This window comes from Zea mays, chromosome 1, assembly GCF_902167145.1.
Source record: "Zea mays cultivar B73 chromosome 1, Zm-B73-REFERENCE-NAM-5.0, whole genome shotgun sequence".
Classification (NCBI taxonomy): Eukaryota; Viridiplantae; Streptophyta; class Magnoliopsida; order Poales; family Poaceae; genus Zea; species Zea mays.
The window spans coordinates 229,884,368-229,910,009 of NC_050096.1; the positions used below are offsets into that span (position 1 = coordinate 229,884,368).

General features: G+C 47.0%; 2 protein-coding genes across 7 annotated transcripts; one reads left to right on the top strand and one right to left on the bottom strand.

Moving 5' to 3' along the window:
• Nucleotides 1-14,988: 14,988 nt before the first annotated feature.
• On the top strand, nucleotides 14,989-15,797 carry LOC107546748 (uncharacterized). Its single transcript, NM_001322423.1, has one exon. The coding sequence runs from the start codon at nucleotides 15,309-15,311 to the stop codon at nucleotides 15,696-15,698; it is 390 nt and encodes a 129-aa protein (NP_001309352.1). The 5' UTR covers nucleotides 14,989-15,308; the 3' UTR covers nucleotides 15,699-15,797.
• Nucleotides 15,798-18,665: 2,868 nt separating this feature from the next.
• Nucleotides 18,666-24,800, bottom strand: LOC100282582 (uncharacterized). Of its 6 annotated transcripts, none has more exons than XM_008678326.3 (7): nucleotides 24,622-24,800; nucleotides 22,292-22,447; nucleotides 20,659-21,374; nucleotides 20,372-20,582; nucleotides 19,988-20,285; nucleotides 19,434-19,898; nucleotides 18,666-19,320 (listed from the first exon to the last, which is right to left on the bottom strand). In XM_008678326.3, the coding sequence occupies exons 3-7, from the start codon at nucleotides 21,367-21,369 to the stop codon at nucleotides 19,095-19,097; spliced, it is 1,911 nt and encodes a 636-aa protein (XP_008676548.1). In that variant the 5' UTR covers nucleotides 21,370-21,374; nucleotides 22,292-22,447; nucleotides 24,622-24,800; the 3' UTR covers nucleotides 18,666-19,094.
• Nucleotides 24,801-25,642: the final 842 nt, after the last annotated feature.

Sequence of the window (25,642 nt, forward strand, 5' to 3'; positions counted from 1 at the left end):
ATTTTGAGCCCGTCTCAAGAATCCCTTTAAGGTCTCTTGGGTTTGAGATTTTTCCTGTAAAAAGAATACCCAAGTGAAGCGAGTATAATCATCCACTATTACAAGACAATACTTACTCCTGCCGATGCTTATGTAAGCAATCGGGCTGAATAGATCCATGTGGAGTAGCTCAAGCGGCCTGTCGGTCGTCATGATGTTCTTGTGTGGATGATGGACTCCAACTTGCTTCCCCGCCTGGCATGCGCTACAAATCCTGTCTTTCTCAAAATGAACATTTGTTAATCCTAAAATGTGCTCTCCCTTTAGAAGCTTATGAAGATTCTTCATCCCAACATGGGCTAGTCGGCGGTGCCAGAGCCAACCCATGTTAGTCTTAGCAATTAAGCATGTGTCGAGCTCAGCTTTATCAAAATCTACTAAGTATAGCTGACCCTCTAACACACCCTTAAATGCTATTGAATCATCACTTCTTCTAAAGACAGTGACACCTAAATCAGTAAAAAGACAGTTGTAGCCCATTTGACATAATTGGGAAACAGAAAGCAAGTTGTAATCTAAAGAATCAACAAGAAAAACATTGGAAATAGAATGGTCAGGAGATATAGCAATTTTACCAAGTCCTTTGACCAAACCTTGATTTCCATCCCCGAATGTGATAGCTCGTTGGGGATCTTTGTTTTTCTCATAAGAGGAGAACATCCTTTTCTCCCCGGTCATGTGGTTTGTGCACCCGCTGTCGAGTATCCAACTTGAGCCCCCGGATGCATAAACCTACAAAACAAGTTTAGTTCTTGACTTTAGGTACCCAAACTGTTTTGGGTCCTTTGGCATTAGAAACAAGAACTTTGGGTACCCAAACACAAGTCTTGGAGCCCTTGTGTTTGCCCCCAACAAACTTGGCAACGACCTTGCCGGATTTGTTAGTCAAAACATATGATGCATCAAAAGTCTTAAATGAAATGCTATGTTCATTTGATGCATTAGGAATTTTCTTCTTAGGCAACTTGGCACGGGTTGGTTGCCTAGAACTAGATGTCTCACCCTTATACATAAAAGCATGATTAGGGCCAGAGTGAGACTTCCTAGAATGAATTTTCCTAATTTTGTCCTCGGGATAACCGGCAGGGTATAAAATGTAGCCCTCGTTATCCTGAGGCATGGGAGCCTTGCCCTTAACAAAGTTAGACAAGTTCTTAGGAGGGGCATTAAGTTTGACATTGTCTCCCCTTTGGAAGCCAATGCCATCCTTGATGCCAGGGCGTCTCCCATTATAAAGCATGCTACGAGCAAATTTAAATTTCTCATTTTCTAAGTTGTGCTCGGCAATTTTAGCATCTAGTTTAGCTATATGATCATTTTGTTGCTTAATTAAAATCATGTGATCATGAATAGCATCAATATCAACATTTCTACATCTAGTACAAATAGTGACATGTTCAATGGTAGATGTAGATGGTTTGCAAGATTTAAGTTCTACAACCTTAGCATGCAACATTTCATTCTTAGTTCTAAGGTCGGAAATGGTAGCATTGCAAACATCAAAATCTTTAGCCTTAGCAATCAAATTTTCATTCTCTAATCTAAGGCTAGCAAGAGAAATGTTTAATTCTTCAATCCTAGCAAGCAAATTATCATTATTATCTCTAGGATTGGGAATTGAAACATTACAAACATGAGAATCAACCTTAGCATTTAAACTAGCATTTTCATTTCTAAGGTTGTCAATTATCTCACGGCAAGTGCTCAGCTCACTAGATAATTTTTCACATTTTTCAACTTGTAAAGCGTAAGCATTTTTAACCTTAACATGTTTCTTGTTTTCCTTAATAAGGAGGTCCTCTTGGGAATCCAAAAGGTCATCCTTTTCATGAATAGCACTAACCAATTCATTTAATTTTTCCTTTTGAGCTATGTTAAGGTTGGCAAAAAGGGAACGCAAATTATCTTCCTCATCACTAGCATTGTCATCACTAGAGGATTCATATTTAGTGGAGGACTTAGATTTAACCTTCTTTTTGCCGTCTTTTGCCATGAGGCACTTGTGGCCGACGTTGGGGAAGAGAAGTCCCTTGGTGACGGCGATGTTGGCGGCGTCCTCGTCATCGGAGGAGTCGCTTGAGCTATCGTCGGAATCCCATTCCCGACAAACATGGGCATCGCCGCCCTTCTTCTTGTAGTACTTCTTCTTCTCCTTTCGCCTTCCCTTCTTGTCGTCACCTCGGTCACTGTCACTAGATATAGGACATTTAGCAATGAAATGACCGGGCTTACCACACTTGTAGCAAACCTTCTTGGAGCGGGACTTGTAGTCCTTCCCCCTCCTTTGCTTGAGGATTTGGCGGAAGCTCTTGATGACGAGCGCCATTTCCTCATTGTCGAGCTTGGAGGCGTCTATGGGTTGTCGACTTGGTGTAGACTCCTCCTTCTTCTCCTCCGTTGCCTTGAATGCAACGGGTTGAGCTTCGGATGTGGTGGCATCATCAAGCTCGTTGATCTTCCTCGAGCCTTCGATCATGCACTCAAAACTTACAAAATTCCCGATAACTTCCTCGGGGGTCATTTTAGTATATCTAGGATTACCACGAATTAATTGAACTTGAGTAGGGTTAAGGAAAATAAGTGATCTTAGAATAACCTTAACCACCTCGTGGTCATCCCACTTTACGCTCCCGAGGTTGCGCGCTTGGTTCACCAAGGTCTTGAGCCGATTGTACATGTGTTGTGGCTCCTCCCCTTTGCGAAGCCGGAACCGACCGAGCTCCCCCTCGATCGTTTCCCGCTTGGTGATCTTGGTGAGCTCATCACCTTCATGCGCGGTCTTGAGTAAATCCCAAATCTCCTTTGCGTTCTTCAACCCTTGAACTTTGTTATACTCCTCTCTACTCAAAGAGGCTAGGAGTATTGTTGTTGCTTGAGAGTTGAAGTGCTCGATTTGGGCCACCTCATCCTCATCATAGTTCTCATCCCCTACGGATGGTACCTGCGCACCAAACTCAACAACATCCCATATGCTTTTGTGGAGCGAGGTTAGATGAAATCGCATTAAATCGCTCCACCTAGCGTAATCTTCACCATCAAAAGTTGGTGGTTTGCCTAATGGGACGGAAAGTAAAGGTGTATGTTTGGAAATGCGAGGGTAGCGTAGGGGGATCTTACTATACTTCTTGCGCTCTTGGCGCTTAGAAGTGACGGAGGGCGCATCGGAGTCTGAGGTCGATGTTGATGAAGTGTCGGTCTCGTAGTAGACCACCTTCCTCATCCTTTTGTGCTTGTCTCCTCTCCGATGCGGCTTGTGAGAAGAAGACTTTTCCTTCTTCTCTTTGTGGTGAGAGGAGGAAGACTTTTTCTCCTTCCGTTTGGAGGAGTCCTTCTTCTTCTCCTTCCTCTTGGTGCGGGACTCTTCCGATGAAGTGCTCCCGTGGCTTGTAGTGGGCTTTTCGCCGGTCTCCATCTCCTTCTTGGCGTGGTCTCCCAACATCACTTCGAGCGGTTAGGCTCTAATGAAGCACCGGGCTTTGATACCAATTGATAGTCGCCTAGAGGGGGGGGTGAATAGGGCGAAACTGAAATTTACAAATATAAACACAACTACAAGCCGGGTTAGCGTTAGAAATATAAACGAGTCCGCGAGAGAGGGAGCAAAACAAATCGCAAGCAAATGAAGAGTGTGACACGTGGATTTGTTTTACCGAGGTTCGGTTCTTGCAAACCTACTCCCCGTTGAGGAGGCCACAAAGGCCGGGTCTCTTTCAACCCTTTCCCTCTCTCAATCGGTCCCTCGGACCGAGTGAGCTTCTCTTCTCAAATCAAAGCCGGGAACAAAACTTCCCCGCAAGGGCCACCACACAATTGGTGCCTCTTGCCTTGATTACAATGGAGTTTTGATCACAAGAACAAGTGAGAAAGAAAAGAAGCAATCCAAGCGCAAGAGCTCAAATGAACACGGCAAATCACTCTCACTAGTCACTAGGGTTTTGTGTGGAATTGGAGAGGATTTGATCTCTTTGGTGTGTCTAGAATTGAATACAAGAGCTCTTGTAGTAGTTGGGAAGTGGAAAACTTGGATGCAATGAATGGTGGGGTGGTTGGGGTATTTGTAGCCCCAACCACCAAAAGTGGCCGTTGGAAGGCTGTCTGTTCGATGGCGCACCGGACAGTCCGGTGCACACCGGACAGTCCGGTGCCCCCTGCCACGTCATCACTGCCGTTGGATTCTGACCGTTGGAGCTTCTGACTTGTGGGCCCGCCTGGGTGTCCGGTGCACACCGGACAGGTACTGTTTGCTGTCCGGTGTGCCAGCATGGGCGATTCTGACTCCTGCGCGCGCATTAAATGCCGCAGCAGGTAGCCGTTGGCGTGAAGTAGCCGTTGCTCCGGAGTCGCACCGGACAGTCCGGTGCACACCGGACAGTCCGGTGAATTATAGTGGACGAGCCGTTGGCTTTTCCCGAAGCTGGCGAGTTCCTGAGGCCGACCCCCCTTGGCGCACCGGACACTGTCCGGTGTACACCGGACAGTCCGGTGAATTATAGCCGAGTCGCCTCAGGAATTCCCGAAGGTGATGAGTTTGAGTCTGAGTCCCCCTGGTGCACCGGACATGTCCGGTGGCGCACCGGACAGTCCGGTGCGCCAGACCAGGGGTGCCTTCGGTTGCCCCTTTGCTCCTTTGTTGAATCCAAAACTTGGTCTTTTTATTGGCTGAGTGTGAACCTTTTACACTTGTATACTCTATACACTTGGGCAAACTGGTTAGTCCAAAGATTTGTGTTGGGCAATTCAACCACCAAAATATTATAGGAACTAGGTGTAGGCCTAATTCCCTTTCAGTAGGCAAGCGTTGGTCTTGGCCGAACCACGGGATAACCACCGTGCCATCTCTGTGATTGATATCTTTGTGGTTATTGTGTTTTGTTGAGACTCCTCTAGCCACTTGGCATTATTGTGCTAACGCTTAACCAAGTTTTTGTGGCTTAAGTTTCAAGTTTTACAGGATCACCTATTCACCCCCCCCCTCTAGGTGCTCTCAGTTACCAGGAGAATCTTACTTCCTAGAGAGGCCATAGGAAGTTAGCTTTTCGTTTGACTGGTCAAACGCTGAAAGCTAACTTCCTAGAGGAGGTCGTAAGAAGTTAGCGGCTCGTTTGACCGCACACACGGGTCAGCATGTGAAAGCTAACTTCCTACAGCTTTTATAAAATACCGTAGAAAGTTATGTTTATTTTCTAGAGCTACCAGTTGTCTCCCGAAAGTTATTTATTTCCTACGGTTTGTTATAAAAGTTGTAGGAAGTTAAAAACTCGTAAGAAGTGTATGTTTTTGGTGTAGTGTGCTCCCCTCTCTGGTTCGCTCCTCGCCTGCCTGTTGTCTCCATCCACACAACACTCCACATGTTCACCCCCCTTCCCCTCCCCCATACGGCCTACCTTCACCCTCCACACAGCACCCCACGTCTCCACCCCCATCCCCTCCTCCATACCGCCCACCTTCCTCCTCAACCTCCTCACGAAGTCCACTGCTGCTCACCCCCTACTAGCTTCCCTCCTAGGATCTCCACGGGAGAGTAACATCATGACATGGTCTTAAATGTCCACGACTGAGACGAGCTCGCTGGGGACGAGGACGGGGAGTTGTTCGGTCTTTACGATGAGGGAATAAGCCCGCTTGAAGCTTTTTGGAATTGAGTGTGAAATCTCCTCCGATCTATCCCTAGTTTGTCGACACCGATGAAGAAGGTGAAGAGCATGCTCAAGCTGTGGCCGCCATTGCCGCCACAACTGTGCGAGTGGTAGCATGGCCTCCGCAAAGAGTTTGCATCCTCGACCTCTAGATCTAAGGTCCTACTCCCTTGAACGCTCATGCATCTCCTTCCCTTCTCATTTCCCCGCTTTTCCTTCCTTTGGTTACCAAGTTCCCATAGGACCCCGTTGATGGACTATGGTTAGGGTTTCATTGTTCGTTTCTCTTCGCGTCGATCAAGTGGTGTGCGACTTGATCAGACTCGGTTTGTTTTTTATTGGCATAGCTCACTAGCATCCAGTACACGTCGTCACTGTACTTGCTCCAACTCCTCGCCTACGACACCTTGAATGACTACAAGAGTATGATCGTAGCCTGCACCTTGCAATTCTTACATTGTTTTCCGCTTTCCATACGTTGTTGTGTGTCTCGGTGTATACCTGTTGGTTCCATGGGTTTTCCATGGTGTGTTGTGTGGCTTTCAACAAAAGCTAGACCATGGGGTTTCTGGTCTAAAGAATATCGAGTATGAACTCAGAAATTTTACCTTGAACTAAGGCCATTTGGTAGGTGATGGAGTTCTATTGGCTAGATCACACATTTTAGAGAATGTTGTTGATGACTCAAATTTTAATTTTTATTTCTGGTCAACAAACTGTGAACACGTCACATGTCACATAGTCATGTTAGCGAACAGTGGTTGAGTTATTGAGATGAATTCGCCTTTTATCAACTGATATGAGCTTAACTGTTCACAAATAAGGGTATGACGTTATGAACATATTTGTGCGTGTAGGAATATATCCTCTCGTGCACTCCACTTATAATTTCTAGAATTTTCTGCTTCTTTGGTCTACCATTGCTACCAACAATCATATTATTTAGTAGTTAATGGCTAAATTTAGCTTAATTATTGGTACTGTTGTATAACAAGATATGCACATTGTCGTGTTTGCTAATGTATGTTTATGCAAGTGTAGGTAATTCTGGATCCCTTCCAGCATTGTTGCCTAACCAGGTCTGAAAGCTAAAGCAACTCAGGGTGCTAACTCTGGCAGAGTCAACTAATTAAGATGCAAATTCTGAAACTTTGACGAAACCTATAATATTTGGAACAAGCATCTATACCATAACAATCACACAAAGCTATGATTATTATTAGCCATCACTTGCAGTTCCAGGCATGTCAAATGGTAGGTACTCATCTTGCATGTTTGTTATATATGTTTTGTAATCCTCCTCTTTGTTTCAGAATATGCCTAAATGTTCAGTATAACATAGTTTCATTTAATAATATTTTAGATATATTCAAATTTTGGAATGTTTGTTGGAACCTGAGAGACGTATTATCTTCAAAGTACCATGGATTGATGATAGAGATGAAACACATGTCAATAGAGGTTTTTGTGTGCAATTAGGTAAGTCCATGCAAGGTGGTCTTCGCTGTCACTCATTCATGAGCTTAAGTGTAGCAAAGTTTCTGTCTTTTGAACATGTAATAATATACTTGTCTAAAATTCACTTTCATGATACACCATGCTAGCTATTTGTTTATTCCTTGTTTATGAGAAAGACAGTTACATAGGTTGAAGTACCACTCTAGGTGAACGATTTAAGTGCATCAGTGATGCTAATAGCTTACGGCTTTCCTTAGTCACATCTAATTTTGATGTCATGGACGTTTGATTAGGGATGGCAATGGGAAATTACCCATCAAATAATGCCTCCCCGTCCCTGTCCCCACATGAATAAAATCTCCCTATCCCTGTCCACGCGGACGCTCATGGGGGAATTTTTCTCCTATCCCGTCCCTATCGGGGAATTTATCCACATGGGGAATCTGTCCCTGTTAGAAAATACAATATTAAAAGGTGAATTCAAATTGATTATATCAAATCAATATAAATTGAATAAATAAGATTTACAATTTCAAAAGATATCTACTTTAGAGTTTAGTTTGCTATTTTATAATTGGATGTGTATTGAGTTTTTAGTATAATTTTAACATGCTAGTGAAGTAATTTAGATCAAAAGAAGTTCGTGTGGCGAGTACGTGGGGAACATGGATGGGAGATGGTTCCTCATCCCTGTGGACGCAATGAGGACTATTTTTTCGTTTCGATCATTGTGGGGACTAAATTACTCTTGATAGTTGCCTAGAGGGGGTGAATAGACAAGACATATATATTCAACACTTAAAACAAACTAAATCCTAAATTAGAGGTTAGCTCAATATGATCAATATGTAGAGGATAAAACTTAAAGAGCGAGGGAGACAAGAACAAATCGCAAAGTAAAGAACACAAGAGACACACAATTTGTTTGCCGAGTTTTGGTTCTGAATAACCTACGTTCCCGTTGAGGTGTCGATGAGGTCTCTCTTGACCCTCTCAAGTGATCCATCAGTCAAATTGAGCCCTCAGGTTCACTAAGAATAAAGATAGAGTCTCCGCAAGGCACTCCACAAAGTCTAGAGCCTCTTGCTAGCCTTTACAATAAGTATCACAAAAATCAAGAGGAAAAACACTGCAACAACACCAAGAAATCAGATTGCTCAAGTACACTCTCTAAAATCACTATCTTAGCTTAGATGGAGTGGTTGGATCTCTCGGAATGACGTGGATGTGTTGTACAAGTGCATGTGAGTGTTGCTCAGCTCTAGAGGTGATTTTTATGTCGAGTAGGCTGGTTGGATGTATTTATAGACCAAAACCTCCAAATACCTCTTGCTAAAAATCTGCAAAATCTACTTTTTTCTCGAGGGCATCAGACCTCCAACAGGATTGCTTTCGATATTGCCTTCCATAGACTCACCGGACCGATCCGATGCTGCATCGGACCATGCCATGTGTCCTACCACGTCAGCTAGCCATTGAAGTCAACCATTGACAACCGAAACTTCCCGTTGTACTCGACTGGTCTGGTACACACCGGACTGGTCCAATACGCCAAAGTACTTCAGGTTCTGGCTTCATTTGCAGACACTCGACTGGTCTGGTACACACCGGACTGGTCCAATACGCCAAAGTACTTCAGGTTCTGGCTTCATTTGCAGACCTCTTAGAAAAATGGGGTCGATGCTGCGACAGGAACAAATCCGCTTCTTCTTTTAACACTTGTATTGTAGCAGAGTTAACGGCATAAGCCAAAAACAGAAGATGAAAGGAAAATGAAAGAACCAAACAACATGAGACCCTTTTCATGTCGTTGCAACTAGTGCTGGGAATATGGGCTGGGCTTTTCGGGCCAGCACGAGCACAACCCGAAAATAGAAGCCCAAAGCACGACACGACACGAAATAATATGGGTCGGGCTAGCACGGCCCGAAGGCGGGCTTGGGCTGGGCCTCAATTTCCGGTCCGTCGGGCCCCTGGCACGACCCGCATAGATGGGCCGGGCTTGGGCCGGCACGGCGCAATTAAGCCCAATCTGTTTAATTTCTTTAATTTAGTAAGATATCGACTTTATATTGTTGTTATATTTGGAGTTTATGTGGTCCAATGATGCTATAATTGTTTAATATATTTAATTTAGTAAGCTATGAACATTATATGGTTATAATATTTTGATTTTATGTGGTCAAATATACGGGTCGGGTTTGGGCCGGCACGGCCTAAAGAAGGCACAACATGGTTTAGGGCCGGGCTGGACCACTGTTTTTACACTTCGGCCTGACACGACACGACCCAAAATTTTTTTGGGCTTTGCTAGCCCGAATCTATTTGGCACGAAGCACGATGGGCTTGGCCGGACTGACCCGGCCCGGCCCAATTCCCAGCGCTAGTTGCAACCGTGTATCTCACAATGACTAAACTGCAATTTGTGTGGCTGGGTGCGTAGTTTTATGGTACAGGCACACAAATCCTCAAATTTGATTTCGAAGTGTCAACGCTTCTGGCCAATTGCTGTGGCACTTTACAAAGATAATATGGCAACAGCTACGACGCCTTAGAGAGAGAGAGAGGTGTGAGCTAAGATATGGCTCGTCTCAGTTGACTTCTTGCCTTTATCTTACATAAAACTGTCGCTTTAATGTGGTTATATGTGTAATCTAATCCTACGCCATTTAGTTATAAAATCATATATATGACGGTATCCGTCACCCTTTAAAGATTGCATTTGCTCTCTCCTGGCAGTTCTGAACTGCATATGGCCGGCGAACTTCAGAGAAAACACAGATGTTATCTCCATGCAGATGTGGTGCAAGTAGGGGTGGTAATGGATCATGATCCAAATGCCCCTTCACAAAAGTTAAGACCCTTAAATAATATTAGTTCAAAAATGAATAAGAATAGAATCCGACCCTAATCCGATTTGATCCTTAAAATTTGTAGTGTAAAGTTTATAGCCCATTACCACCCCTGGGTGCAAGAGTGGCATGCGTCGTGCCTAGGATGTATTCGGAACATCGACTCGTTTCATATTTTCTCGTTATATTCTCATCCGATATAGATATTATCGAGTTGTTTAAATATCTAACTTTCATAATACAGATATGGATACGGATATGGATCAGATCCTAAATACTGAAATTCAGATATGAAATGGATCTCAGATTTTTCAGATGGATCAAATTCAAATATAAACCAATAATATTCTTACTATTTATATCCCTACGTAGCCGGCGCAAAACTTGTCTGCCACCGTCGAAAATAACAGTGGACATCGAAAACGAAAGTAAACGCTGTTGTGGTAAGCACTGCAACGGAGCATCGACGAATCGCTGTGTTTTAATTAGTAGTACACCGCATGGCTCATGAAGTCATGAGTCATGAACATTGAGTCACGAATCAAGCCAGCCTGCCTGCCTGTGCAAGTTATGGGTTCTCAAGTCAGTTTATGCATATATTATAGAAAACCTGTGTGGGACAGCTATGTTCGTTCTATCGCTTGCAGCTGCAGTCTGCAGGCCTCCAAAAACCACGGAATGGTCAGCAGATCTCAATCCCAGTTCACAATCACATCAACGCATGCACATGTGTGATGTTGTGAGCGAGCGTACGAAAGACATTTTTTATTATATGAGATATATATAAAGAAGCATGCATGAGACTTTGCATAGATACCCGGTACTAAACGGTTCGAAAAATGTGAAAATAATAATAATAAACCTACAGTCTGACATGCACAGTAAATAGCAGCGGTAGCAAAGGTTTAATATAGTGATCGATAACATATTATCCATAAATCTGTTATAGTATGCCATCTAAAGCCTAAAAGAGATAAACAATGTAAGATAAAATATTTGTTATATGACAAATTGACGGATTGACCCTACATGTGCAACGACCGGCCAAAAACTTAGAGACTAAGACGTCAAACCTAATTTGCTGGCAATTGGCTGATCCTTGAATCTCATCCCTTTGTGATTCATCTTGTCGTCTGGTTGGGCAGCTGTCGGTTGCCGCTGGCCACTTGACTTGGCCTTACGCCACAACTAGAGTCCAGAGAAGGAGGTCACGCAAAGCAACAGATTGAGCGCCAGCGGTGCTAGCCACCAGAGCTACGTGTCGTAGCAGGGGTGTCCGCATCGGCTACAAAAACTAGGTCCAAATATGAGTGACTTATATACAGACTACATTAAATCCCGTGGAGACTATTGTTGAGCATCACTTTAAAATATGATATTTTCATTGACCAACAAGCACAAGAATCGGATTATAGGTTCGATGAACAAGCCATACAACCTCTAATACTACATTACTTATTTGGATCCTAAAGATTCATTCAGAATTGATGATGTTCTTTAATTAGCTGTAAAGTTCTACCCTACTGTTCTTTTAGAGCAAGAAAGAAGTACCATGAGGCTTCGGTTACACTAGTATACACTTCAAGTTCCTACAAATTATATTTGATGATCTTTGTCGATGACTAGCGGAAACTAGTAACTATGTTTAAGGCATTCGTTAGCCAAGACTCCAAACATACACTAGCTAATTATTTGTAAGCAAATAACTAGACATAAGAATCTAAGAAGGGGGCGTTTTATAGAGCTCCCACAGCTCCGCTCCCAGCGAGAATCACTTCTGCTGAGTCAAACGGTAAAAAATCTGAATTGCTCCGTGGTGGGAGTGTAGTGAATTCAGTATCTATTTCGTACTATAAAGTGGAAGAAAAAAAACTCTGCTTCCCACCTCTCCAACCCGCTTCCCAGGGAAAATATCCTATGCAATCACTTATCCTGGTGCAAGCATGCAATCAAGCGATCTGGTGCATCCGATCTAGATCTAATGGTAACTGTTATTTTACATTTAACCCCTTCCACCTGAAACCTAGTGTCTATTTTACATTTAACCACTTCCATATGAAACCGTTGGATCTAGACTGAATGCTCTGGATAGTTTGATTGCACGCTTGCACCAAAATGAGTGATTGCACAGGATATGTCCTCCGCTTCCCACTCTCTAACTTCTCAAAAATCACTTCTCAGCTAATTACCAAACGATTTTCGTCAAATACATTCACTTCCGCTAGAGAATCACTCGTAAACACTGTATTAGAGAATGGACTCTCGAAGAAGCTTGAGAACCATAGAGCGAGACTATGACAAAGGAGCCCGTCTCACTAACCCTCCGGACAAGGAATTCCTAACAAATCTAACCAACACTTGTCGGTTTGTATTTCCTTCAAATATATGCAAAATACAAATACTTGCCACTTTCCCGGCCGGCCTCACCTCACGCAACGTATAGACGTGCGCTAGTTGCATAGTTGTACAGAGCAGCACCATCCGGCCGGCACGCAAGCGCCGGTTCTGCGGCCGTCCGTCCCCGCGTCCCACACGAAATCAATACCTTCCGCCTGCGTTGACCAGTTTGCCGACGCACGCAGCATGCAGGATGATGATCCCAGTTTTAAGGCGGGGCCCACGCCCAGCCAGCCACCCTCACTCACCAGTCAGGCAGTCACCCCACAAACGGCACAAATCGACCCGTCAGGTGACCTGACCTGCGTACGAGGTACGACGCCACCGAACCTGGCCCCCCAGGCGACGTGTCCACGCAGCGCTACGCGGGGAGCGACACGACACCGCCCTCGCCCCTCGGCGAGTCAACTACCGTCCCCAAATCATCGCGTGAATCAGATGATGGCAACAGTAAAAATCAGGGTCATGTCATCTGGAACATGTGCGCGCGCACGGCACACGGCCTGCCGTCGGTTCCAAATCGCGCAAGAGATTTCGCCACTCCAACCGCCCCCGGCCCCCGCCCGGCCTGCCTGTAGTTGTGCAGGCAAATGCGCATCCTGTACAGGCTCTCGTAGCCCGGGTCCAAGAACCACGCAACAAGTAGCCTCCAGGAGTCCAAGGGCTCAGTCATGACGCATCGAGTGGCCCAAAAGGCGGCGTAGGTCGGCGCGTGGCTCGGGCCCCGCCTCCCCAGCGCGCCCCGCGCCGAGACGCCGGGAGGGGAGACGCCAGATGGACCGATTCTTCCGCGACCCGCGCGCCGTGCGACTCCGGCCGTACCCGTCTCTTCCAAAGAATTTTCACGCCCGGCGTGCGCGACAGCCGGCCACATCGCGGTTCGCGAACCGCGAGGGAAACGCAGGCCATGTCAACGCGCGGCGGGGCCGGGGCCGGGGCTGGGGCTGTGGGCGTGGTCGTCCGTCCTTCGGTGCGCGCCTTTGATTATTCCCGACGGCCGTGTTACATGTGGGGGTTGTGTATTGATCCACTGGGTGCGATGCGGGTCAAGGTCCAACCACTACTGGGAATCAGAAACCGACAGAAAAAAATGCAAAAACAACGACATTTTAAATCAGGACAAATTCCGATATAACAAAAAGGAATAGAAAATTTCATTTTTTTTCTCCCCTATCGGTAGATAACTTCTATTGTTGGACTATCAATCTGCTTGTCGGCGTGCCATCGACAAAACACACTACCAATCGTCAGGTCTATTAGAATTTTACTATCATGAACGACGACACAAAAAAAATATGATGTACTGATAGGATTTTTTTTTCAAACAAGCGCAAACACGACGGATACTAAGGGGGTGTTTGGTTTGCCCCTGCTAAAATTTAGCCACTATCACATCGAATGTTTGAACCTCCGTTCGGGGTATTAAATGTAGTCGGATTATAAAACTAATTTCTCAGCCGAAGATTAAAAAGTGAGACGAATCTAGTACAGTTGGTTGGGTCTATATTTCATACTCCTACTTGAAAGTCAAACGCTTGATGTGATCCGGGCTAAACTTTAGTCCACAGAACCAAACACCCCCTAAGAGTAAGAGGTGATAAAATATATTATATTAGATATGAAGTGCTCAACTTTAGCACACAATAGCACAAGGGGTGCTAAAGTTTAGCGCGTGGGCATCCAAGCAGGCAGGACCGAGTCCGGTAACCATGCAATAATTAAGCTGAGGCCACTTTCTTTTCTCACTGGTGGATTGCATGTCGTCATTCTGAATACCACATCGAAACTACGGTTACAAATTATGTTCATATAGTTGCCCAAATATAAGAAAAAAAAATGGAGAGAAACTAATCAACTAGCTAGCTGAACTAGAGGGGGAAAAATGCCATCTGTTTTCCAGAGAAGACGGCAATAACTTTGTGTCTTTGTCTGCTGGACAACAGTCGAACCAGTTTGTCGGGAGGGAGAGTCTCTGGTCAGCTAGACAGACGTAGGAGTAAATAGTACGTAAACATCAAGAGGAAGAATAGTAGTAAAATATAGGCATGGACAAGGACAAACGTGTACGCCAGCAGGCACGCATACGCATCCATGTTCGACCGACCTTCACGCGAGGCAACGGTGTAAAAATCATGCATGGTGCTCTCGTCGTGCCGAACTTGATCGTCGTCGTGTTCGTGTAGCGGAGGCTCTAGAGGGAGCTGAACAGGGCGAGCAGCAATAGCTGAACAAGCGCGAACTTGAAAATGACTCCAAACATCCCCACGCGTTCCAGCCAACTCCAAAACGTCCCATCCAAGTTCTACAAAAAAATGATAAGCCTGACCGGCGCTATCTGAACCCAGCGCGCTCGCACCCTTTGGACTGGTTGCTTATCCCTAAAGAAAGGGAAGAAACACAACGCGCAGGCGGCCAGGCGCACGCCGCGCACACGCATATGGCACCTTCCAGTAGCGTTGCGTCGCCCCCGGGACGACACAAACACGCACGGGACGGGACCCGGCGGTGGGAACTGGGAACCGAACACCAACCCCACCTGGCGGCGTGCGCGGGGGGCTATAAAAGCCTCCCAAGTCCCAACCTCCCTTGCTCGGCACCGCAGCTAGCTCTCCTCACAAACAGCAAACCGACTGACTCCAGTCCACACAAGGCAAGGCAGACCCGAATCGTCTTCGTCGTCGTTGTTGCGAAGAGACATACTAGTGGAGGAGTAGGCGGCCATGTCCAACGTGCCCACCTCCCTACGCGACTCCCCCCTCACCGTCTTCCGCCTCGCCATCTCCAGCTCCGACCCGTGGCCCTTCTCTTCCTGCCTCTAACCACCAGCCCCTCGAGTCCGTCCCTTCCCCTTGTTCTTCTTGCAACCGAGCAGCGACCAACCAAGCAAGCGACACCGATCGAGAGCTCCACCGATCTGGCGACCGTCATGCCCGGAAAGCACCAGCAGCACATGACGGCAACGGCAACGGCGGCGGCGGCGGCAGCAGCGCCCAAGGGGTGCGTGACGGTGCGCGTGGGCCTGGAGGGGGAGGAGCAGCGCCGGTTCGCGGTGCCGCTGGGCCACCTCAAGCACCCGCTCTTCGGCGCGCTGCTGGAGGAGGCCGAGCGCGAGTACGGCTTCCGGCACCAGGGCGCCCTCGCCATCCCCTGCCGCGTCGACCGCTTCGTCCAGCTCGAGCGCCTCATCGGCCGGGACCTCCACGGCGCCTGCGCCCACCACCTCGTCGACCTCGACGGCGCCGCCGCCGCCGCCGCGCAGCACCAGCACCAGCACCACCTCCACCTGCCGCGCTTCGTTGGCTGCTTCCGCGCCTGACGACACGGTCCGTCCGTCCGTCCGTCGAGGCGGTCGCTGCTGCTTGTTTTACTACTTGATTAACCAGCCTTTGGTGTGGCTCGTCCTCCCTCTCCGGATCTCTCCCGTTTCTGCTTGAAGCTCTGTGGCGAGAGAGACATGGGCCAGGGTGGGAGGACGATGCATCTAGCTGTTGACGATGGCGAAAAATTTGTGATGATCGTGGATATCAAGTGTAAAGATCTAGAGAGGATGATGATGTAGCTTTTCTCTATTTTCTTTTCATTTCCTTATACGTCAACACTTACTCTGCTAATACCATGCTCTGCAGAAGTACTTGTGCTAGCTCTATTCTTGTAAACTATTACTCCTTCGGTTTCAAATTATAATTTGTTTGACTTTTTTTCTCTATATTTAACCGACTCATCTTATTTATTTTTTTTTCAAAAAAAAATCCGAAACCACATTCAAACGAGAATTATAAATTGGAATTGAGGGAGTATTATTTTTTTGCAATATATGCAACGATTATTATGCTTCACAAACGCGTCAACACCAACACCAGCAGCGCATCTGATTCGATGAGCTAGACTAGCACTATAGCCAGCCGAGACTCGCTTTCCCGTCAAGCTTTCCGAGCGACGTGCCATTTCACCAGAGCAAATTCGTGAGCAGTTAACACGCGCCAGCAGGGTCCACACATAATAATAATTACTACTCCAATAGACTGTAAGTAGTTTACGTTGATGGAAAATTCGTCGTGCAAGGACAGCTCGGTTGTTGTCCACCTTTCCGAGCATATTCCATTGTAATATCCGTAGCAGCATGTACTAGTAACATTCTTATATATGTGATATGTCCGTGTCGAGCTAGCTTTTTTTTAACAGTACGTAAATATATCACTTGGAAACAGTCACGAGATAATTGTTTCTTCTCTGTCTAATCGCAGTTGCTGAATCAACAAAATCACAGCTAGCTGTTCCTTCCCCTTGCTTCCTCTAACCAAGCACGAACTAGTACCTGCCAACCAAACGAACCAACCTACCAGCGGCTCCGTCGTCTTGAATTGAATCAGCCGCAATGCGCGCAGCAGCTGGCGTGGCGGAGTCGAAAGTCCAAGGCCAGGCCAGTGACCACCTGGGTGTTCGGAGAAGGTTTCCGGAAATCTCGCCGCGAGCTAAAGCGCCGCCAGCACGCAATGAGCGCACACAACCTGACAGGCCTTTTCCCACTAATCCGCCATGGACGGCAAGCACATGCGTGCGTGTGAGTAAGTATTCGATGTGTCGGTTTCAAATCAACGGCCCCTCCTCTCTTCTGGGCTCTGGAATTTTAATTAAATTGGATCCGAAATCCATTTCTCGGACAGAGAAAAGGACACTGAATCTGATCCTCACCTACCCAAGAGAACCCCAATTAAACCCAAGCGTGGTATTTTATGGCGATCGAGTACACCTGTTTAGTAGTACTTGAGGTCGTCGTTGTGGGTCGTCATTCATTCCGTGCTACTACGTGGCATCTGTTTATGACGTGAAGAAGGAGATATTGCAACCATCTGATAGGCTAAAATTTAGCCTGCATGCAATGACAACTTTGTACTCTCTACATCTGATAGACTGAATAAGTACCGTCAAATCAATGCGTGTCATGTGTTTGTAGATTGAACGTATTCTATACTATTAATTCATCTCAATGCTACATATCAACACACGAATTATTTGCCCATATGACCACACCCCTACTATATATTGAGAAGGTTGCATCACGCGTGCGTCCCTTATTTGTTCGTCTGAAACTCCAAATAGTTGCGTGTGTGTTAGGATGGCTTCTAGATGCTACATGAGTTTGTTTTGCCAATTCTTGTGTCTAGCTGTTTTTGCTCGAAATTGAAAGCTCATTCTGCCTTTACTCGGCAAGTAGGGTAGACTGCTAAAACCACCGCATAGTTTTTGGCATTTTTCTTCTTTGACTGGTCGGCATGAAATTAGCCAGCAAAGACAAACGGGTTGGGGGGTCTGTTAGCCGTATCTTTCATGAGCGGGCGGCGTCAGGGTATATAATGGCAAGCGTTACCTTTTAGCTTGGGCATAGGAAATTTCGTGATTAGGAGAGCCGGAGCTTTAATAAAGCGAACGGAAGAATAAAGGTGCGTGTAAGCTCATTATGCCAAAAGAAAAGAAGAGGACAAAAAAACCATTACGTTTTTTTTAATTAAATAGGGCAGGCCATTAGACTCTATAGATTAGCTGTTCAGGGGGTGTTTGGGAGTGAAGTTTTTTCACAGTTTTGGAAGAATACTGCAGTATTCTCAAATACTACAGTATTATATACAGAATGGTGTTTGGCAAGCTGGATAAAATCTCTGTTTTCAAAACTGAAGTATTGCAAATACTATAGTAGTTTTAAGCTATTCTAAACTTAGGTTTGGACCTCAGTTTTCAAAACTGCGGTATTGTCATGACTAAAGTATACTGTAGTATTTCAAAAACTATGGTTTTCAAAAACTTTGTTCCCAAACAGGGCCTCAATTGTTCGCGTGGTGCGCCGAAAGCCTTGAAGAGTTGGGGGCAGAAGACGAGCCAAGTGATCGGGCGTGTATGCTTTATGTTTTGACATCTCTTTCTTCTTCTTCTTCTTCTTCTTCTTCTTATTATTATTATTATTATTATTATTATTATTATTATTATTATTATTATTATTATTATTGCTATTGCTGCTGCTGCTATTATTATTATCATGACACTGAAAATACGTAGCGCCTGGCGTTTCGTCAATTCCTCTTGGGCTGCTGCCCGTTGACGAGTATGTGCGAGATTGTACAAAGACAACCCAGCTGAACATGTTCATGGGCCAAGCCAGTGCAGGGAAGCAATAAGCCAAAACCCATATGGATGTCTTCTGTCTAGTGATAGCCACAGTAGGGACCGTCGACTGCTACTTCCACAACGGAACAACCAGAATCTGGTTGCATCAGAAATGCACCGACAGTTCAAATTTCCAAGCACTTTTTTTTTTCAGATGAAAACTAAATAAATACCTGTTACTATTATGGTCACCCCAATATACGATTAACAATGCCTGCCCGGTGCCATCGCATTACAAACTAAAACCTAGTTCAACCCCTCGTGAAACAGGGCCAGGAACCTACGCAAGACCAGCGAAACCTTCCCCTGCTACAAAACCGCTTCCTGTATCTCAACTAGAGGACCAACCAACCCCCCCCCCCCCCCCGTCTCAAAACTCTCCCTTACCTTCCCATCTGATTGTAGCTAGCTACAAAGAACTAGAGAAAAGGTGAAAAGGGACATACATACTACACTGAGACGCAAAACGCTGACGCCATCCCTCTCGACCGGTAGTAGAAGTGTAGAACAGGCTTGGTTCACGCTTTCAAGTGAGCTCGGTGTCACTCGTGTGCTAGTGCTCCTCCTCGGCTTCGGCGGTCCAGTACGTCTTGACCGCCATGAGGACCTTCTCCGGGTTGAAGGGGCCGTCCTCGTGGTCCATGATGCGGCTCTCCCACCGCATCCGCTTGGTTATTGCCTGGACCTTCGTGAGCACGTCGACTGTGTCGCGGATGATAGCTGTGCCCTCGGGCCTTAATATTCTGTCCATCTCCAAGAGGATGCCAGTTATATCGCACCTGGAAAGTTTAGGGGATAACAAAACGCGTCATGATGGCCTGTATGTTGTAAAAAAATTTGCTTGCCATATAGTAGTATTTAAGATAAAGATCGAAGCACATAGTTCCCTTACCTGTCTTGGTAGATGCTAAACAGATTGTCAGCATGCAGGAGGTCATATGTTCTTGGATACGTCGAGAAAGCTTCGCACCAGTCCTGGTACGTGCCGATGAACCCTCGCTCGTATATTGCCCCGAGGGTGTCCCGGTCGGAGTTAACAGGGACGACATTCATCACCCACACGGGGTACTTCACTAGAGAAGCAGCGAACCCACCCATGTTGGCGTTCATGTCCATCACATTTCTGTACCTGTTCTCTGCAATTGGTATGGTGCGCTTGTAGTAGGCCACCCTCTTCTCCCAAAGCTTCTTGTCCTCGTCAAACTTCTTGGCGTCCAGTCCTGGAATCATGCCCCTTTTGATCCTGGGGGGAACCAAGAACGCCCTCTCTGGCCATTTCTCCACCGCTCCCCCAGCCACTTCTCCCTGGTTGCTCACTTCAGGCAGTGGAGTAACACAGGCTTCCATCTGTGTGTACCTGTATAATGGGACATAAGAAAAAATAAGTACTCCTAGACAGCTAAATGGATCATCACACAATTTTTTATTGGTTAAGCGGTTCTATACCAGGCAGCATCAGGATTGTCACTCTTGCAGATATGGGGTGTCTTATATGTCTTCTTAATGTTGGCACACTCAAGGTGATTCTTGGGCTTCTGCCAGATGGACAGATCCCCCTTCTCAACCACCTTGTTCCAGCAAAGGCTCCTCGCAACATCCTCGATCTTGTCCTGCTCCCGCTTGAGGTCGTCCTTCGTCCTCTCCCACCCCCTGTGGTGTGTCTTCCAATTGATCGGAGGTCCCGAGAGGATCCAGTATCCTCCTGGCCTCAGAATCCTATCGACTTCAGCAAGGTACAGTCCATCTAAAGGAAGTTTGAGAGCATGCACCAAGTCAGTCAGTTCGTTTTCTACCCAAGAACAACTTGAAAAATGTCCTTGGAGTACTCACCGTGTTCATCCCAAGGAATCAGACAGCGCGAGCAATGTGCCATATCGAACGCCCTAGATGGGTAAGGCAACCGCTGCTTCGCCATGACGCCAATGATGGCAGGGACACCTCTTTCCAGCGCGAATTGCACCTGAGCTTCGTGCGTGTCTCTCGGCGCAAATGACATGGCGATGATGTTTCTCTTCAGCAAGTAAGCTCCCCAACTAGCAACCTTCAACAGCAAAAGCATCAGCACTATCACAACGCAAATCTAGAACCTAGACCCACCAAGGTGTCCTTCCACTTACCCCGCAACCTGTGTCAACAGCCGTCCTGATCTTCCCATCTGATAACGAGATGAGCTTATTGATGTCATCTATGTAGGCATCAGCACCACGCGGGAACATAGTGCCACCACCGGGGAACTTGAACTTGTCGCCCTCAACCTGGATCCAGTTCTGCACCGCCTTCTCAATGCTGAGCTCCTTGTGGGGGATGTTGTTGAAATAGGCGTAGTCCCTGCTACGAGGCCACTTGAAGGGGGTCCTGTACCCAGGCGGTGCTGGGATGAGGCATCGGACCTGCTCGTCCTTGCCAGGACAGTGGCGCTCCCGATACACTAGCATGTTTCGGTCGAACCGGCGCCCGCGCCTACGGTCCTCACACGGCGTGTACTCACTGAAGTTGAGAGGGCACGCCGGGAACTGCTGCAGTTCCCCATCGCCGTCCGTGTTGTTGATGGTGAGCCGGTGGTGTGCGTCGAAGTCAAGCACCTCGCCGGAGCCTGGCCCAAACGACGGCACAGAGCCAGAGGACTGTGCCGTGGCGGCAGTGGGATCGCAGCCAACCCGGGTGATCGCCGAGTTGCCTATGGGCTTTGGAAGCGTGGTGTTCTGCCATGCGCCAAGGACGTAGAAGGCGATGCAGAGCGCGCTTACGACGAGGATGTATGTCAGGCGCTGCTTCTTGGATTCCTGGAGCTGCTGAGCTTTCGGAGAAGCTGGGTAGTCCTTCGCCATGGATCCTGCAGTTCCAAGAACATAGTAAGGTGCCAACAGAATTTAATTTGATCTAATGGAGAAAGGCAGCCAACTCAGGAACATCTCAGAGTTCAGGGTAGATGGGTTAAACTGACAAATTTAGGCTACGCATTTTTTATTTGAGCAATTGAACTGAACACTGAAGATGAAGGCACATGGTTTGCACTGACAGATGAACTAATTTTACTGTGAGCAGTGAAAGGAATCTAAGAAAATATCAAAAATTGAAACTTAGTAAATCGTCATGTTTCAGCGGAGTCTCTGTTTCAGCGAGGTTTTTTTAGCACAATTAATGTACCGTTTGGTGAGATCAGAACTAACTAGTCTGAACACCGGCAGTAAATTTCTGTGGTTAGCTACTGACTTTATAACTTAAAACGAAATTCACTGGCAGTAGATTTGCTTGGTTTGATTTCTGAATAACACCTGAATTTATGTTTGCCCAAAAAAATTAAAGAGGCACCAAATTACCTACCTAACCCATAAAAACAAGTTCGAAGAAGCAGGCAGAGAAAAAAAAGATGGACGATAAGAACCTCAGATCGTGATAAATCTCCAAAAGGTTTTTGCTTTGCCCGAGAGGAGAAAACTCAGATCGTGATAAAGCACGCCTCAAATAAAAACCAGCAGACTTATGCTTCTTGCTGAAGGCAAGTATGTCCTTCTAGCATAAAGGGCAAAGCAGGCTAAACAGTAAAGATTCCCAGCAAAAGGCAAATCAGAAGCCACACGACAATGGCAGCTAAGCACCAGCCCATGCCCCATGAATCCGAAAAACTTAACGAAATGGGAAGCAGACCCCCATGAATGCCCCTAAGTCGGGAGCCGTTGCATTCCCAAATGGATCCATCCCCTCCGAGAAACAAAGCGCACGAAACGAAATCAGCGGGAGGAACCTGACCTGCGGACAAGAAGCCAGCTCAGGAAGGCAGAGCGCTGGAGGACGCCAAGACGAAGACGAAGGTGCAGAGTGCCTCCCCCCAAGCTCCAGAAGGGGGGAAAAGGCCGGAAGGGGACAGGAGAGTAGCACCACGGGTCCTGCCTATTTATGCGAGCTCTGCATTTCAGTAATGGTGAGGTTAGTGAGGCAGGCACTGATGAGCCAGAGGTGAGGGAGGGAGGGAGTGAAGTGGAGTAATGCCGAACACGCTCACATGTTGTCAGCGGCGCCCTAGCTAACCTTTCATAAATAAAGAAAGCGGGGGTGTTGAATGGAGGCCACACCCGGAAAGATGAGGCCGACATCAGAATAAAAATAGTGTGGCATTGGTGGGAAGGAAAAAGCGGGGAGCCACCGAGGGCGAGGCGAGACCACGACCTGTCCTTGCTCACGTGGTAATGGTGTGGAGACCCCAGCGAGCGCAGTGGATCCTGGGAGGAAGATGATTCCGAAGAAGAAATAGCCTTCGCTCCTCTGAATTAGGCCTCTTGCACGAATGTGAACGTTTCTGTCCTTGACTTCATGCATGAACCATGACGAGAAATGTGATCTAGATTTCTGACATATTGGTTTCTGAACAGAATTTCCGGACTATTGGTTTCTGAACAATCTTTTTGACATTTCAAAACCCTGCTCATTTTTTTTCTTGACAATGTCGCCCGCCAATAATCTTGTTGGCTAATTTAACCGACTACATTGGAAGGACCCAAGACAATTGTCGATGGCAGACAGAAAGCCTTAACACAATTCCAAGAATTAATCAATAAAAAACATGAGCTAACACAACGAAATTGACCACACGAGAACTGCAGTAAATCTTGGAATCACCCACCTTATAACACTATAACAGTGGATATATATATATACCCCAGTATTCCCCCTGTCGCCGTAGCAAATTCGCTGTGCCGTCTCTGACTGTCGCCCACTCTATCATTGATCTGGGCAGGGGCAGCTTTGCCCGCCCATGATGGTTGTTTGCAGTAGAAGCGGGGGGAAAAGACCAAAAGGCTCTCCTTTTGAGCTGTTGCCCTCTTTTATCTCCCCCGTCACGCACTGGCAGTCTGGCACAGGAGATGATTCACCCCGTTTGTTCTTTCGCCTTCATGGAGGAGTTGGAGGGTGGACAGGATTTGGTCAATGGCCAAAGGGCACCGCGGAGGGTTATGGGGGGGAGATATTGTAGGGCCTCCATTTGCTCCCAGCATTTTTTTTTGCTTTTCCTTTTGGCTTGAAAGATAGAAAACCTCATGTGGAAGGGGGTAAAATGCAGTTTTGTGATGGGCCGATGGCAAGCTGCCAAGCTCGGACAGTGTCGGTGCAATAAAATGCTGGGACCACACACCTTGACTGATGCAACCCTCCAATGGTTCATGTTCATGGTCATGGGCGTGTCCTACCTATTTGGCATGATATTTTGCAAAGGATGTTACTGGCAAATAATGAATGATATGCTTCCTTGAATCCCTGTCTATACACGCCTAATTCCTGGACTCAATTTTAGAAGGTGAGCCGCCCTAGACGTAGAAAGGTCTTCTTCTTAATACAATATCTGACACAGGGAGTTTTTTTACTCTAAATTTGGTTACATTTGAGATTGTTTAGCTAGTATGTTATCAAATATCTAATGATTGCATTCTTTTTACTTAGCATGTTATCAAATATCCAACCAGGTTTCAGCCTCTTCATCGTAGTCCGGTATATTTACTGCTAAAATGGTCAGTCTTTCTGAATTCAATTGTGTTTCTATAGTTCATCAAGAAAACAATTGTTTCTAGAAGAACTATAGTAGCAAAGCTGATAGACATTCAGAGGTGCATTATTTCACATTTGATGGCACAGTTAGAAAATCTGCAGAACACGGCAAGACATATCCTGGTGCTTTCTATGTAGACAATGTTTTTGAACCACGGTAGGAACACATATTCTCTTTATCATCGAAATAAGAACCACGGGAAAAAGGAAAGAAAAGAGAACGCCATGGATGGGATCTCCAGAAAAAGCGGGAAAAAGTGAACACACGCAATGGCGCATCACTCACCAGTTTTCCTTCCTGCTGACACACGCAATGGCGATTGGCGCATTGACGCATTGGCGCATCAGTGATGAGGGTTCCTCGGGCACAAGCCCCCCTCCCCCTCTTTCACAGGAGTCTCTCGTCTCAAAATGAAGTATAGAACGGGATTGGAGTCCCTCGATCACGCAATGCGAGGCACAATTCCAGTTTCCGCAACAGAACAGTATCGACTATAAATAAAACAAAACTGAAAATCAACCGCGTATGCAACTCTCACCTGATCAGGTGCTCAACTGCAGATAGATTCGAAGAGGACGACGAGGAGACCGGAGGAGATATGATCCACGCAACAGCGCCTAGAGCTTTCCGGCGCCGGTAGAAAAACGAAAAAAAAAACAGTATCCGGGCCTCCGGGGATCGTTCGAAATACTTCGCTGACGGCGAATCTACCTCGGCGGAAAATATAGTGGACTCTGCGCCGAAACCCTCAGGCCTAGAAGGCCGCTGGATCTCCACATCCTGAGACCATTCAGCCCAACGGCCCATATCGTACCTGCAGGTCGGTCCATCAGCCCACGACGCGGCAGCGCCTGTCTGATCTGAGACAATTGTGTCATTATGAAAGAAGAGAGAAGGGGATTCGACGAAATGGAGGCATTGGCTTCTCTGTTTTGGAGACGCAGACGACAGATAAACTCTAAAATAGATACGAGACACTCACTTAGGGTGTATCAGTGTCCTTTCACCGTTTACCGTCGCCGTGCTCAGACACCGTCTCGCGTCGTCTTCTTCTCTCCGTCTGGCGTCGTCTTCTTCAGCTGCTTGCCGCCGCAGGCGACGCGGCGCCCCGTTATCTCCTTCACGCCGCCGTCCCCGATGCCCGTGTCGCAGAGGTAGGTCCCCGTTATCTCCTTCACGTCGCCGTCCCCGATGCCCATGCCACGCCGGAGCCCGCGATCTCCAAGGACTTCATTGACTTCGAGTTCAGCCTCGGCAGCTCCGCCACCATGCTCCCCGCCGACGAGCTATTCGCCGACGGCAAGCTGCTACCGCTGAGAAAGGCGGCGACTTTGCCGGATCCGGAGGCCGCCGCGCCACCCCGGCGTAGCCAGAGGAGGCAATGCCGGCGACTAGCACGGAGCCGATCAAGCCTCTCCGCGCCGCGGCGGCTGACGGCACAGACCCTTACGCGTTCTCGCCTAAGGCACCCAGCTGGTCCAGCCGCTGGCGCGAGCTGCTCGGGCTCAGGAGAGCGTCAGCCGCGCAGAGCCCGAGCACCAAGGCCTCGGCGTCGGCGT

What these genes read in the sequence shown, in the direction of transcription:
- LOC107546748 (NM_001322423.1), top strand. Translation starts at nt 15,309, where the DNA reads ATGCCCGGAAAGCACCAGCAGCACATGACGGCAACGGCAACGGCGGCG.
- LOC100282582 (XM_008678326.3), bottom strand. Translation starts at nt 21,369, where the DNA reads ATGGCGAAGGACTACCCAGCTTCTCCGAAAGCTCAGCAGCTCCAGGAA. An exon ending in CTGTTGACACAGGTTGCGGG is followed by an intron (nt 20,583 to 20,658) that starts GTAAGTGGAAGG and finishes TTGCTGTTGAAG; the next exon opens with GTTGCTAGTTGGGGAGCTTA. An exon ending in TTTAGCATCTACCAAGACAG is followed by an intron (nt 19,321 to 19,433) that starts GTAAGGGAACTA and finishes TAAACTTTCCAG; the next exon opens with GTGCGATATAACTGGCATCC.